At 54.9% G+C, this 14,488-nt stretch overlaps 7 protein-coding genes across 7 annotated transcripts; 4 read left to right on the top strand and 3 right to left on the bottom strand.

Moving 5' to 3' along the window:
- Nucleotides 1–531: 531 nt before the first annotated feature.
- Nucleotides 532–1,413, top strand: PG994_001020 (MFS general substrate transporter; the record flags this gene model as incomplete). Its single annotated transcript, XM_066852429.1, has 5 exons — nucleotides 532–591; nucleotides 642–766; nucleotides 824–872; nucleotides 1,028–1,206; nucleotides 1,302–1,413. 5 exons carry the CDS (start codon nucleotides 532–534, stop codon nucleotides 1,411–1,413), a joined length of 525 nt encoding a protein of 174 aa, XP_066720570.1.
- A 36-nt stretch (nucleotides 1,414–1,449) lies between these two features.
- Nucleotides 1,450–1,785, top strand: PG994_001021 (uncharacterized protein; the record flags this gene model as incomplete). The annotated part of the gene is made up of 1 exon (XM_066852430.1): nucleotides 1,450–1,785. One exon carries the CDS (start codon nucleotides 1,450–1,452, stop codon nucleotides 1,783–1,785), a length of 336 nt encoding a protein of 111 aa, XP_066720571.1.
- A 1,626-nt stretch (nucleotides 1,786–3,411) lies between these two features.
- Nucleotides 3,412–4,301, bottom strand: PG994_001022 (uncharacterized protein; the record flags this gene model as incomplete). The annotated part of the gene is made up of 3 exons (XM_066852431.1): nucleotides 3,412–3,869; nucleotides 3,959–4,034; nucleotides 4,095–4,301. 3 exons carry the CDS (start codon nucleotides 4,299–4,301, stop codon nucleotides 3,412–3,414), a joined length of 741 nt encoding a protein of 246 aa, XP_066720572.1.
- Nucleotides 4,302–5,304: 1,003 nt separating this feature from the next.
- On the bottom strand, nucleotides 5,305–6,681 carry PG994_001023 (Cholesterol 7-alpha-monooxygenase; the record flags this gene model as incomplete). The annotated part of the gene is made up of 1 exon (XM_066852432.1): nucleotides 5,305–6,681. One exon carries the CDS (start codon nucleotides 6,679–6,681, stop codon nucleotides 5,305–5,307), a length of 1,377 nt encoding a protein of 458 aa, XP_066720573.1.
- A 1,554-nt stretch (nucleotides 6,682–8,235) lies between these two features.
- PG994_001024 (uncharacterized protein) lies at nucleotides 8,236–10,164 on the top strand (the record flags this gene model as incomplete). The annotated part of the gene is made up of 3 exons (XM_066852433.1): nucleotides 8,236–8,418; nucleotides 8,510–9,006; nucleotides 9,069–10,164. 3 exons carry the CDS (start codon nucleotides 8,236–8,238, stop codon nucleotides 10,162–10,164), a joined length of 1,776 nt encoding a protein of 591 aa, XP_066720574.1.
- A 304-nt stretch (nucleotides 10,165–10,468) lies between these two features.
- Nucleotides 10,469–11,755, top strand: PG994_001025 (uncharacterized protein; the record flags this gene model as incomplete). Its single annotated transcript, XM_066852434.1, has 2 exons — nucleotides 10,469–10,830; nucleotides 10,945–11,755. 2 exons carry the CDS (start codon nucleotides 10,469–10,471, stop codon nucleotides 11,753–11,755), a joined length of 1,173 nt encoding a protein of 390 aa, XP_066720575.1.
- Nucleotides 11,756–12,275: 520 nt separating this feature from the next.
- PG994_001026 (uncharacterized protein) lies at nucleotides 12,276–14,465 on the bottom strand (the record flags this gene model as incomplete). The annotated part of the gene is made up of 3 exons (XM_066852435.1): nucleotides 12,276–13,676; nucleotides 13,787–14,155; nucleotides 14,370–14,465. The coding sequence occupies 3 exons, from the start codon at nucleotides 14,463–14,465 to the stop codon at nucleotides 12,276–12,278; spliced, it is 1,866 nt and encodes a 621-aa protein (XP_066720576.1).
- Nucleotides 14,466–14,488: the final 23 nt, after the last annotated feature.

Raw genomic sequence — 14,488 nt, forward strand, 5'->3', positions numbered from 1 at the left:
GATTGCATATTCCCCTACCAAGGGCTACATGTTTCATAAGTTTCGCACTACAATTACCAGTATGGAACACCAAACTCCAGATGATGCCACCAAAGGCAGACGAAAGCCAAGATGCCACAATCTCGATTGACGCCCCGTCGACTCAGTCTCTACCCCCTCGGGATGGCGGGTTGAAAGCCTGCCTATTTCTCTTCGGAGCGTGTATTGTAGAAATTACGGCTTGGGGTGAGTCCTCCGGAGTCACATAGTGGGCGAGTCGAAACAGAAAACATGCGCAGAGACTGACGCGAGATGTATAGGCTTTCCTTACTGCTACGGTGTTTTTCGGGAATACTTCATCACCCATGAGCCGTTCAAGGGCGCCGATATCGTCTCCACAGGGGGCATGTTGGCGAATGCAAGTACCCAATTCCAAGTCCTGCCTGACTTCTGGGTTGGCTAACATGGTTTTCTGCTCAGGGCGTTCTACAAATATCTCTCCCTTTCATCATTTATGCCTTGAACAGGTTTCCGCTGCAGCGCAAGAATGCCATGTGGCTACGGTGTCTCATTTACACTGTCAGTCCGATAGGTGCCGCTTTCACGACAAGTGTAAGTCATACTAGCACACCATAGCATGGACATCTAACTGACTCAAGCAGGCTACTGCCTTGGTGGTCTGCCTTGGTGCGCTCTATGGCATAGGTGCTGGGCTTCTGTTCGCGCCCTCTATAGACTTCCTGGGCGATTGGTTCGTAGAGCGCAAGAGCTTTACGTACGGTGTCATGTGAGTTCCATTCTAGACCAGCGAAACTTAACCGAAGAAATAATTAACTGTATGAAGCTGCGGTGCTGGGGCTGCAGCTGGAGCTGGCCTCTCGCCTGTGTACGCGGTTTGTCTCAAAAATAAGGGTATCGAGCTACCTTGATCGGTTGGGGGCTCGTCACTCTGGTGGTGACAACTCTGGGTCTCTTGCTTGTCCACCCACGAGGCAAACCGATAAAAGCACCACTGCCGATGCGGCAAGACTTCGACTTCGTTCGAAAGCCATTGTTCATGGTGTTTCTTGCAGCAACCATCGTACAAGCCTTGGCCCATTACGGTCCTAGTGTGTATCTTCCCTCCATGGGAGCAGACCTTGGCCTATCGAGCGAACAAGGTGCTCTGCTCGTGGCTCTGCTCAACTTGGCTCAGGCGATAGGGCAACCCCTTCAAGGGATTCTCACGTAAGATTCATACCCCAAGCCCTTTCGAAGCACTAGTTTCCCCTCATCTTTCTTCCATTTGGGTCCTGCGCTAACACATAAACCCGGCGACATAGCCACTCTAAGGCTTCTTTCTACACGTCCCTTGTGCTGAGCACCCTCGGTGGCGGAGTCGAAATTCTTCTGATATGGCCTTTCGCTCGCAACCTTTTGTCCCTGTCCCTTTAATCCCTTGTATTTGGCGCGACCGCCGGTGGGTTCGCTATGCTACGGCCCCGATTCGCCAGCGCGGTCATCGGTCAAGAACAGGCCAACAATGTCGAGACTGTGGACGACCCCAAAGAGGAGGCTCTGCAGAAGAACAAATCCATGCTGATTTTCGGTGTCTTCACCGCCGCCCGGGGCGCCGCGATTCTCAGCTCGGGCTTCGTGACCATTGCCCTGGTGCATGAGGACTCGACCGATCTGGCGGGGTACGGCACCGGGACCAAGTGGCGGAGTTTGATGATCTACACGGGCGCCGCCATGTGTGCCGCCGCATTTGGAGTCTTTGGGAAACTCATATCCCCTAGCTTGAAAATTGGGAAATCAATTTCGTAGGTGGCGGTGATCTGACTGAGCAGATGACACGGGTAAATATCGGGGTTGTACCAATTGGTAGAGAGGAGAATATAGAAACTCCCGAGAGCATGCAATTCCACTAGTATGGCTGGCAATACATTGTCTAGAATGCAAAATAGATAATATATTTAGACAAGACTATGAAACCAAGCATACTTCCGAGCTCACTTTGGACATATAATGATTAGACCCTAATCACATCAAGATTACGAAAAGTCTATAGCGCTGAGAGTGGGACTTTCAACCAACCATTGACACTTAGCATACGAAAGCCATAGCAAGACAAAAAGACGTATATGAAAGGGCCAGGATTGGGGAGGTGGGGGGGGGGGGTGAGAGAAGAATAGCAAGGTAATAGAGTAAGATGTTATAGTTGATGTTTCCTATGGATCAAAGTGGAGATTAAAAGAGACTGAGGAAAATTGAAAACGATCAGACCACAGTGATGAGAGACACCAAATACACTAAAGTTAGAAGATAGGGGAAATCAGGTAACAGAGACGACAGAGACACCAGAAGACAAGGAACGCCAGGAAATATCATAATGACAGGACAGAAGGGGAAGATACCACAAATATCGAAAAACAAAGAACTAACCTGGTGGCCAGCAGTTGCAAAATGCAATACAAATCAGCAATATGCAGACCAGAGAGCAGGTCCAACATGTAATTCAAAGGGGAAGCAACAACAGTACTGCCAGTGACTGCCTCATGAAACCTTTCTACCCCTTTATCTTTGTTTTCTGTCCTGCTTGCCAAGGCAACCAAGTCATGGATCAAAGCACAGGTCCAAGAAACAATCTTCTTGAGCTTCTTACCCGAAATTTGGGTTCATTGGGGTTCCTGTTCGTGGCCTGTTATGTCATTATATTATAGTACAGTAAAGGATTTGGTACAAGCTTGATGGTGCCTCCGGGTCCTGCAGGACCTGGAAGATGTATTCCAATCACTGTCAGAGATGCCTACGTCGTCATGGCCGTGTCCATTTCAATCAGTTGGCATTTATGAGTTAAGTATGAAATGGGTTATTTTGCCACAGGCTCATGTTCCCAAGAGTCGCGAGAACGCCAAATGCACTTTACCTGGCTGGCGTGCGTCTAAGTTACATTTATTGCAAGGCTTTGTGGTAGGAACTTAAATTAGGGAGTGTCGTCAGGCCATAGGAACGATGAAGAAGAAAACGCCCGTAGCCAGCGATCTCACATACTGACAAATCATTAGCATTCCAACAAAGCATAGGGATTCCCTGATTGCAAGGATGGACGAATTTCAAGAGATGAGCTGAACTTCCTAAGCTCTCGAGCCGCCGGACCTGCCTGCAGGATACAAGACACGTGAAGCTGATGAAGACAAATAGTATTATGAAACTATCCATACATCGCTCTGTTTCCTTCATGCGTTACCCGGATTCTGCACAGTCTGGCATCCAAGCTTGTTCAACGCAGACCCGAGTTGCGGAAACCCTCATATCGTGCTGCCCCATATGGTCGATATAGGTTCACGTGGCATTCGATGTGTCCCGCGTAGTGTACCTTACACTCAAAGTCTCAGCCCTTGGATTCAGGCGATAGCTTGGTCGAGGCTGGGTATCTCGTCGAAACGCTTCCTACTTATCCTTCTTGCTGACAGACAGTTCGTCCGCTCCAGTCAGTTCCGCCTGACTGTCTAGGAACTCTTCTTGTGCTTCATCCATGGGGCTTTCAATGCTGTTTCTGACTTTGAACAAAGGTTCGTCCATCCGTGCCATAGGATTGCATTGATCATGGGGGCCAGGAGGCGCCCAAGGTGAATGATACCATGATATGTTGGTTATCCGAATAATTAGGGTTAAGGCATGTCCCATGACTGAGGATTTGGTTTCTGCTTTCAGTTCTCTCGCGTTGTCGCTGTTCTGGGCTACTTTGATCTCCTCCTGGAGCCGCGACTCGCAAGCGGCCTTTTCAGCTGATATGACGCCGGTGGCAATGCATTGATAATGCATTCCGGTGGCCCAGTCCTTTTGGAAATGGCTAAGGATGCCGAGAAGCTCTCCCATGACGGTTTTGCGCTTTTCCACAATGTTGCCTTGATTTATTGTTAGCTAATTATCCCTTGATAACTAGGCTGCTAGATATGAGGATCAGGGGCTAGAAAGTGGGAACATTTGAACTTACTCAGGAGTCTAGCAATATGTGCGGTGCTTGGTAATACTTGGTAAGTTGGTGGAAGTCTGTGCCCTTCGCCGCCAAACTACCGAAGAGCGAAAGGATACGATTCGGGGTTGCAGAATGAATAATTAATGAGTCGCACAGTAAACTGCTTGAGAAACTCTTTCTCGCCAAGTCTCCAAGCGATGCCGAGTCTCACTAGATTCTCTTCAAGACGCGCATACCGGAACGAGATCGAATCCTCCAGCCAATAATCATAATCATTGATCCAAGTGGGGATCCATGGGCGGAGCAGCTGCAGTTCTCCAAGCTCGTCGGCAGTGCGAACAAGATAGGAGAGTCGACGCATTGCAATGTTGACGTCGGGTCGGGGGACTTGGTCAGTTCAGTGTCGATGTCAAAACACAAGGGCACTTTGTCGAAATGGCCATGGATAATGTTCAGCAAAATCTCATGGGACATGAAATCCCCTTCAATCGAGATAACCAGATGTCGGCATCCTTTTCCGCACTGGCTCGCTTCGTTTGACCATCTGGGCCCATTTCGAGGATGCGCGTGACAAGGACCGAGAGTCGACAAGGAGTGATTTGCTGTAGGGATCATCGAACATCTCGGTGTCAGACCCTGAATGTGTGATCTGCAGGATCAGGTCACCATTCCTGTCCAGCTCGTCACTGATGAAATGGCCTTGGGACGCTCCCATTGCGAAGGTTGTCGGGAATCGAGGTTGGCGGCAAATGCTCATGGCACAAGGTCGAGGAGGGGCGTCCACTAGCTAAGTGGTGTTGCAAGCTGCTGAACGTATGATTCAACGACGAATGGAAGAATCGAATGGTTGGGTTGATTGAATTGAATCAACTCAGAAATGTGCGTTTGTGTGTTGGGTGTTTGTGTGTAAATCCATGCAGGCTCTGCGAGATGACGCGCAGATAATGTAGGTGCTTAAAAAAGTTACCTGAATCAAGTATGTTCTCGTCCTCGAGGGTCCAATCATTTCTACCCCAGGTAGGCAGTATTTACTTGCAAATGCATCCAAGTAAGTACCTCAACGTGGAATCTGAGGTCGTAACCAACAGTATTACCAAACGTGATAAGCAGGTCAAGGTATGCCCCTCTGTAATCAATATGAGCGCCTTCACTTTCTAGGTATTTCAAGGCGCCATTATAACGTCTTTATGTGGCAGCCAAACTACGAGGTAGATTAAAACGAGGCACTAGGGTTTCAGTGACATGGAGACAGGTATGTACTGTGGTGTCCAGTTACTTCTAAACCTGTTCTATTCATTTCCTTTCTATCACTGTCTTGTCGCAGCAAACTGATCAAACATCTATCTCAGCCAGGTACAACGCGTCTAGAACACACTCGCCGCATCCCGCCTCCGCATATTAACCACCATATCCCGGTCCAAGCTCACGATGCCCCGGCACTCAGCCTTTTCCATCCCGGGCCCCCGCTCCGACGGCGTCGTCCCGTCGAGCGACGAGTAACCCTCGAAGCCGAGGTCGAAGCGCGTGACCACCATGGCGACCGCGGCCAGGATCTCGTGCTTGGCGAAGAAGCGGCCGGGGCAGATGACGCTGCCGCCGCCGTAGGGGCAGTAGTCGCCCAGCTTGACCTTGGTCTTGGTCGCCTCCAGGTGCAGGAACCGCTCGGCCCAGAACTCCTGGGCGCCCGGGATGCGACCTTTGCTCCCCGTTGCGGAAGAAGAAGCAGCTAGGGGAGCCGTCCAAACATCTTCATTGATGTGCGACAGCCAGCTGGGCGCGAGCAGGAAGCTGTCCTTCTTCAGCGTGTACCCGTCGATCACGATGTCCTCGCGCAGCCGCCGCGAGATGGGGATGCTGGACCGCAGCCGCAGGCACTCGCTGTAGACCGAGCCGAGCAGAGGCAGCCTCGTCAGGGCGGCGATATCCACCTTGTGCAGGGCGCCGACGCCGTGGGGGAAGACCGCCCCTGCCCGGATCTCGGTGCGGACCCGTTGCAACAAAGCCGGGTCGCGCACCAGCTCGAACAGCATGTAGGCCGTCATCGGCACCGCGTTGGCGTTGATGGCCCAGATCAGGCCCATGTGCATGGCGGCGCGGCCGTCGAAGCTGATGCCGTACCGGACCAGCTCCGCGTTGCGCTCGCGCACGAGGCGGTGGCCGAAGTTTTCGTCCCAGTCCGGGTCGGCGTCCTTGTCCTCTTTGTTGGTGGACGAGGCGGCGATGTCGGCGGCCTCGGTCGCTTCGCGTAGCCACATCTTGGTGGCCTCCAGCGTGCGGTCCCGGGCCGCCCAGCCCTGGCGGCACATGAAGCGCGGCATGCCCTGCATGAGCGTCATGAAGGCCGTGTCGTACTCCCAGAACGTGCCGGAGAACCGCAGCTGGTTCTCCGCTTTGTTGGCGGAGTCCTTTCCGTAGTTCAGTATGCGCGGGCCGACGAGGGTGATGGTCGAGGCGTTGAACTGGTACTGCTGCAGAAAGGCATAGAGGCCCGTGGTGGTTTGCATCCACGGCAGCGAGTCGAGCTGCTTGGCGAACTCCTCGGCGAACTTGTGCGTGAGGAAGTCGACGGCGCCCCGCTCGGTGAGGTTCTTGAGGTAGATGCTGTGCAGGTTGTGCCAGATCCTCTCGTCCCCCCGCTGGTCGTTCAGAGGAACCGACCCGCTGCCCGAGTCGTCCAGGCCCAGCTTGACCTTGTCGCCCTGTGGCAGGCCCTTGACCTTTTCCGCGATACGCAGCTGCATGAACTCAAACGAGAGACTCCGGGAATTCCGGAATATGGCCTGGATATTCTCCGCCCAAAGATCAAGTACATCGAGATGGGCCCGAGCCGCATCGTTACGGGGCCATTGTCTGGCCGCTTCGATCTAGATCATCCCGAGAAGTGATCAGTCAACAAGTACAGTGGTTAGGCATGCGAGGGAGGGCATTCGTACAGTGTTTCCTCATAGAATTTGTGAGGGTCTGTAACCATCGACCACGCATTGCCGATCCAAGGTAGCCAATACGGTAATGTGGGCGGCTCCTTGCCCCTGAAACGGGAGTTTTGGCCACTGGTCATGTGAAAGCGACATGATGTGAAGAGATATGTGGCCACGAATAGTAAAACGATGCTCAATGCAGCCTTACACAAGCTCTGCACGAGCAGAGGCAGGTATGAGCGGATGTCATACGTGCAGGCCTCGTCGAAAACCGTGCAGAGGCTGGCGGTACTGGCCGCGATGGACTGATTTGATAGATCCATTTTCTTTTTAACTGCTCTTGCTCAGAGGGTGATACTCGGGGTTTCTGGTATCATGTCTCTAACTATCTACGATTGTCGGGCAACGTCCATGTCTGTGGCATGTTTACATGCTATATACCAGTTTCCCGACCCGAGGTTACTAATTAGTCCGAGTCTTACCACTTCAACTCCGACCGCCCACACCTTCTGCCTCTAAGTGCGTGGCGTAAGATAGGATGAGCCAAGTTTGACTCTACATAAGATTCCTACAAAGATAAAACGTGGGCTGACGAGAGGGCAAATGACTCACACCATCATCCTCCATGGCGCCCTGAAATACAAACACTTGCCGAAAAGAGCCAATATCCTTATCATGGTTGTCCCAACATATTTTCCATAGGTCGAAAGCAACCACCACAACGCTGCCCATATCAGATAGGGCCGCCAGCACAGAGGTCTTCGAGCACCTATCACGTTTACGGAAGATTACAACATCCATGCTTATAGGAACATATTGGCGGTTTTAGATCTTCCGGAGATGCACAGTTTTCCAATCAGGAAGGCCAAGTTGGTTTCAGTCTCAGGGGCGGTGTCGACGGCCCAAATGCCTAGGCTCTGAGCTGACATACATATTTGTAATCACGTGAAAGGTCGAGGAAGCAGGCACCGTCGGATTTACCGCCAGTAATGCTTACTCCTCTGGCCATGTGCTTTTGGATCTGACTGCACTGGAAGAGTGACATTCAAAGCGGGGGGTTTCCGACGACGTACCATTGTGAGACGCCTACTGCATGGCCAGTCTGACATTCCGAGATAACGAAAGCGGAAATGGTACTTTTATACCTGCTTACCATTTCTCCGCGAGTGAGACAAACCGTGTTCGCTTCTGCGCTCAAAGGGACCAAACACTGAATTATTTTAGCTGAAGGGCGGCACAGTGTTAACGCTGCACCAAACACAAAGTCCCGTGACTTCTGACTGGCCAAAAGGCAGTTAGCAGAACTGCATAACCGAATTGAGCATCACGAAGGAGAAGTCCCAAGACACAGGCGATCTTCCGTTCGGCGCCGCCAAAATGGATGCAAACCACAATGCCAGTCGTATCGGTACAGACCTGCGTTACGGCCATGCGTCACTCCCACGGCCGTCGACGGTCGTGCGACTCGTCGCTACGCTCTGCGCCATCGTGGTGTTGCGCTTCGTGACCAAGCTGATCAAACAACGCCGCAAATTCGTGAGCTTGCAGAAGAAAGGTTTCGTAAGTACCGCTCTCCTCGTAACACTATCAAAGACAAGAGTATGCGAAGGCCTTCGGCTAACATGATGCACGATTCGTGTCTTCACCACAGCCCATGCCGCCGCACAGCTTCCTGCTCGGCCACATCGGCCTAGTCGCCAAGCTGACCAAGGGCTGGCCACGCGACTTCCACGGCCACTACATCGCGGCCGAGCTGCGGGACCGGTACCCGGCGCTGCCGCCCGTGTTCTACCTGGACCTGTGGCCGACGGGCCCGCCGCTGGTGGTGATGACGGCGGCGGGCGGCGCGGCCGAGATCGCGCTGCGCGAGCCGCAGCTGCCCAAGTACGAGGGGGTCCTGGGGTTCCTGCAGCCGCTCATCGGCCGGCACGGGCTCGTCACCATGGAGGGCGCCGAGTGGAAGTACTGGCGCGCCATCTTCAACCCGGGCTTCAACGCGGCGCACCTGCAGACGCTCGTGCCGGGCGTCGTCGAGAACACGCTGGTGCTGTGCGAGATCCTGGGGGAGCGCGCCGGGGAGGGCGGGCTGTTCTCCTTGTTTGAGACCATGTCCCGCTTAACTATGGACATGAGCTGCCTGGCTACCTTGTGAGTAGTATCCGCTCATATGTTCACTATACATCAGACCCCTGAACACTAACTTTCCCTAGGGGCTCTCGATTGAATGCCCAAAGACAAGGGTGCGAGTTGGTCTCGGCATTCCGCAGCCAGGCAAGCTGGATCCCTTCGCCCAACGAGACGAACCCGTTCAAAATCTTCAACCCGGTGCGGCATCTGGTCTACCGCTACAACCGGCGGCGAATGGACCGATACGTCTCTACCGAGCTCGACGCCCACTTCGCCCTCCACGCGCAGGGCCAGAACGGCACGCGCGCCAAGCGGAGCAAGGCCGTCGTCGACCTCGCACTCGAGACCTACCTGGCCGAACAGCGGGGGTCTTCTGGATCTGCCGCCCCTCCCGCCCCCCAGCAAGCAACCAACGGGACGGCGGCGAAAGCGCCGATGGTCATGGACGCCCGGTTCAAGCAGTTCGCCGTCTCGCAGATGAAGCTGTTCCTCTTCGCCGGCTACGATACCACGGCGAGCGCGGCCGTCTACGCCATCCACCTGCTGTCGCTGTACCCGGCCACCCTGCAAAAAGCGCGCGAGGAGCATGACGCCGTCCTGGGCGCCAACCTAACCCGGGCCGAGACGGCCGCGCTCATCTCCCAACAGCCGCACCTGCTGAACCGCCTGGCCTACACGTCGGCCGCCATCAAGGAAGCGCTGCGCCTGTACCCGCCCGTGTCGAGCACGCGGAACTCGGCGCCCGGGTACAAGCTCGTCAGCCAGGCCCAGGAGTTCGAGACGCAGGGGTTCATGCTGTGGGGCGTGCACCAAGCCATCCACCGCGCCGAGGAGCACTGGCCGTCGCCCAACCGCTTCATCCCGGACCGCTGGTTGGTCAGTCCGGGCCACGAGCTGTACCCGCGGGACAAGGAGGCGTGGCGGCCGTTCGAGAAGGGGCCGCGGAACTGCATCGGGCAGGAGCTGGCGCTGCTGGAAGTCAAGGTCATCCTCGCCATGGTCCTGCGCGACTTCGACTTCGCCGACGCTTACACCGAGTTCCATGCCGAGCATGGTGGCGGCGGCGGTGGCCCCACCGAGGTGAGGGGGGACAGGGCTTACCAGGTCCTGCTCGGTAGCAGCAAACCGAATAATGGGTACCCATGCAAGGTGTCGAGACGGGTGCCGTCCAAGGCCTAACTGGGCGATACGATTACGAACATGGTGGTGAGAAGCTGACATGAGACCAAGACGCATCGGAGTTATGTTCTGTGGTAAGCTACTTCTTTAAATAGGCTAGTAAGCAGGGAGTGGAGAATCTTACTTTGACTCGGACAATGATAATCCTGGATTTCTCCGCCGGTTCTAAAGATTCTTATCGCCCACCTTATATCATCATATCATCACATTGTCGCACACACATCCACGCTTGCCTCCCTCCACCACAACCATCTTCCCTCCTTCCCTCCTTGGCGGCAAAATCGCCGTAAGCCAGCTCGCAACCATGCCTTATTTCACCGTGCACATTTTCCCCCTGGTTTCCGTGTTCGGCCTCTATGCCGTCTCTTCCTTCATGACGTACTCCGGCCTCGCCGAGGCCTTTGCCGCCAGCCAAGGAGGAGGCAAGGATGGCCCGTACGTGCGTCTACTCCCAGACGGGCACACCCCGGTGCTGACGGCGTACACGGGCCTGGGTCTCCTGGACGCCTACCTGGCCAACCTGCAGTACATCTTCGTCCCCGTCGTGGACGGCTCGTCGCCGGAGCTGTCCCTTTTGGGCTGGCACTGGGGAAACCTACTGCTGCCTCTCTTCGTCGTTATGCTAGGCGAAAGCCTACGGAGCGGCCGCGCAAGAGACTTGGTCTTGTAAGTCGTCATTATTTGTCATTATTGTTGTTGCTGCCGTCATCAACCACACCACTTACACCTTTGGAGTCATATCTCATTGATCATGTGACTAACGATTATTAACCCTCTCAGATTCGGGCTCTGGGGGCTTGCGATTCAGTACTGCGGGTACTTCGTCACCATGCCCATCTACTGCTACGTGCACCTCCTGTCATCAACCATTACTTCTTGGCGACCGTCACCCACTGCGGCCCGATTGATTCCCATCTCCATGCTCGTGGGCTATGTCCTTCCGTCCGTGGCCATGTCCTTGTCGTCGCTGCACTCCGGCCAGTCCCGACAAGTGGCAGTAGCGGTCTGGCAGAACTTTCCGGCATGGATCGCCACTGTCCAGTGGGCTCTGATGTGGTGGACTTCCTCCATGCCCTCACCTCCTGATGCTGCTGCATCATCAAAGAAGCCAACTCCCTCGCCATCCAAAGGGTTTGAGAACGCAGCCACCCGCATCTACCGTGCCGTTGCCCTCATCTCGGGCCTGATGCATGTGGCCGGCCTTATGCCCGTCCTGCTGGCCATCCTCTGGCCCGAACACTTGGTTGCACTATCCCCCGTGAATCTGGACGAACCCACCCTGTTGTCTTTGCAAGCGGGCCATTTCTTTCTTCCTCCCAAGTGGGATAGTCGCGTCCAGATAAGCAGCATGGCGGAGGGGGCCGGCAACTTTCTTAGGTACGACTACTACATCGGCACGGCAGCTGCGCTGCTCTGGGCCGCAATATTCCGGAATTCCCGTCGTCGTCAGGTTGTGTCCAAGCGGCAAAATGCCTCCACGGAGAGAAGCTGGTGGTCTGTCGGTATTGCCGGGGCGAAGCAGTGTCTTATGATCGCTACGAGTACTGTGATGGGTGGTCCCGGGTTCACCATCGCAATTCTGATGAATTGAAGAGACCATGGGCTTTGGTATGATTCCGGATTGACCTCCAGAAACACCGAGAAACGAAATGCTCTCACCTTGCTGGCTCCATCAAGGGTTTACGCAAGCTTTGTAATTAGTTAAAGTAGCGCAAGAACGTACCTCTTAACACTCAGCCATGTTAATAGGGTTTTGATTTATATAATGATGCGCTAAACTTATCATAGCTAAGATTGCACCATAAATACAAAGCAGTTAATATACTAGACTTGGCATATTTCCGATCGTTCTAGAAAACGATGCAACGGAACGGGGACTTGAACTTGTACCATAATATATCAACAACTACAGAGTGAGTAGCTAACAATATGCACGACTTCGCTACCACGTAGCACTGAATAGACGTAAAGCGTCACAAGCCAACAAACAAACTTTGAGTGGTGCACAGTTAGATAGCCGGGACCAATCGGGTATTAGAAGAATACTTGGACAGTTATCGCGTATTGTTCGTTCATATAATGTATATACATGCCCACTCCCAATGAGGCTATTAGTGCTCTAGCAAGACTTCTTCCAGCAGCGACTGTTCGACCTTGGGCCAGTACTCTTCCCTCAAGGAGCCCCGTATCCAATAGTCTCCATTCGCGTCCATCCCCAAAATCGAAAAAATGCTCATCATGAACGCAGGCGTACTGTCCGTAGTCATATGCATCTGGACATTGGTCGGCCTCGCCACCACAGAAGAAGAAGGAAGAAGAGATCCAGACTTCTTGAGGTCATCCTTCTCAGAAATTACCGCGGCCGAGAAGTCGACGACGAAGAACCCGGCCTTGAGCCAGTTGGTGCACACGACCATGTGCATCCCCGCGTCCCCGAACAGCGCCGGCATGCTCCCCTTCTTGTCGTGCGCCGCGCGCTGCAGCTTCAGCAGCGCCTCGACCTGCGGCCACGTGCCCAGCCCCTGGATGGCGCTGCGCAGCGCCGCCGCGACCTCGGCGAGCGGCCGCGCCAGCAGCTCCCGCGCGGGCAGGAAGGCGGGCACAGCCACCATGGCGTTGCCTAAGATTGCATTCTTTTTCTCGGCGGCCGCGACGAGGCCGGCCTGCTGCAGGTGACCCCTGAGGCCGAGCATGTTCATGATGCAAATGGTCTGGCTGCTGGTGCGCGCGTTGCGCAGGCGAGACTTGATGAGGTGGCCTGTCCACCAGGCGCAGAGGATGTCGCCGGCGCTTACAAACACGGGGGATTCCGGCCCCTTCTCTTGGCCATCATCTCCCGTCTTACTCCGAGAATCTAGCTCCGTGAGTGCTTTGTCCCGTAGGCCTTCTACGTAAGCTTTCGGAACGCACACGATCCGAGCCTCTTCCACCGCATTGCGGTACAAGATCCTGTCCAGAACCTGCCGCAGCCCGAGCGTGATGAACTGGCGCAGCCCGAGCTGCTTCTCGGCATGCTTATACGGCTCGATCGGCAACGCGCACGGCTCCGTGTCCTCCGGCGCCTGCGCCCCGAGCGACGCCATGGGGTCGCGCTCCATCAGCGGCGCGACCTCGTCGTCGCGCCCCTGCAGCGTCAGCGACCACGCGTCCAGCAGCTCCCTGCGCCCCATGGCGTCGAACAAGACGTGCGAGCCGCGCAGGCACACGAGCGTGGCGTCGCGGAACGTGACCACGTGCAGGCCCAGCACGGGCGTGTCGTCGTCCGGGCGCAGGTAGTCTTCGAGGCACGTCGGGTCGCCCGGCCGGCGCATCAGGGGCAGGAAGTCCTCGCCGCGCGCTACGATGCGCGGGCTGCTGTGGACTTTGCCCGGGGAGGAGGAAGAGGCCTTGGGGATGTGCGCGCCCAGCGGGTGCTGCGTGATCCGCATGTCATACGGTTCGTGGTGGTACGACACCGCGGGGCGCTGGTTTGTGTAGCGCGCGGGGACATGGTAATCTAGTCTGCCGGCTGTCTGCGTATTCGGGAATTAATAAAACACACGTGGGAATGGATAACCCGATCTGGAGAAGGGGAAACCTTCCTAGAGGATAATGGCATGGCCTTGGGGGTAAGACATCTTACATTTCGGCGCAATCGGCCGCCCAGCTTTTGCCAACCGTCTGGGCGCTCTAAGAGTCTCTCTAGCGCACCCCGAAGCTTGCCGGCGTCCAACTTGTGGTCGAACCGGAGCATGAAGTTCATAACCGCATTGGTGTAGGAATGGTCCCAGTAGTGGACCGGAAACACCTTGTCTGCCGAGGCGGCTATTGGCGCAAGGCGGTGCAGCGCCTTGCTTCCTCGCACGAGGGACATCCTCCGCGGAAGTGCTCGTTGGTGTAAAGGAGGTGGTAGGACGGGGGTAGAGGGTGGTGCGGCGAGAGAGGGCAACTGGTTGGTTGTGTTGCTTACTGAGAGAACCAACTGGATACCAATTTCTTGGTCTTCGCTTAACTATATTGGTTCGGCCGTAACCCCCCTCTCGGGCCAAGATTGATACATAATTATTTTATGGTCACATGGAGAGAGGGGCAATCTTTCCTTTTGGTGATCGGTCTAGAACTCCAAAACACTGAACCATGGGCGAATATGCGACAGGTGCAGAAGGCCGCCTATACCGCAGTTGGGGTAGTGAATCAAGTTGGCGCGATAAGCTAGTTGCGGGTACACGGCAGCCAAAGTTTGGCAGATGCTTGGCTACAGATAAGCTCTTGGCCAAGGCCGCATATGCGGTCAGTATCAGTGTTTGGTCTGGTTTTATCATCGTGAGCAAGTAAACCGAACCCC

This window comes from Apiospora phragmitis, assembly GCF_038363925.1.
Source record: "Apiospora phragmitis strain CBS 135458 chromosome Unknown utg000002l:1.0-5516284.0:1.0-5523493.0, whole genome shotgun sequence".
Taxonomy (NCBI): domain Eukaryota; kingdom Fungi; phylum Ascomycota; class Sordariomycetes; order Amphisphaeriales; family Apiosporaceae; genus Apiospora; species Apiospora phragmitis.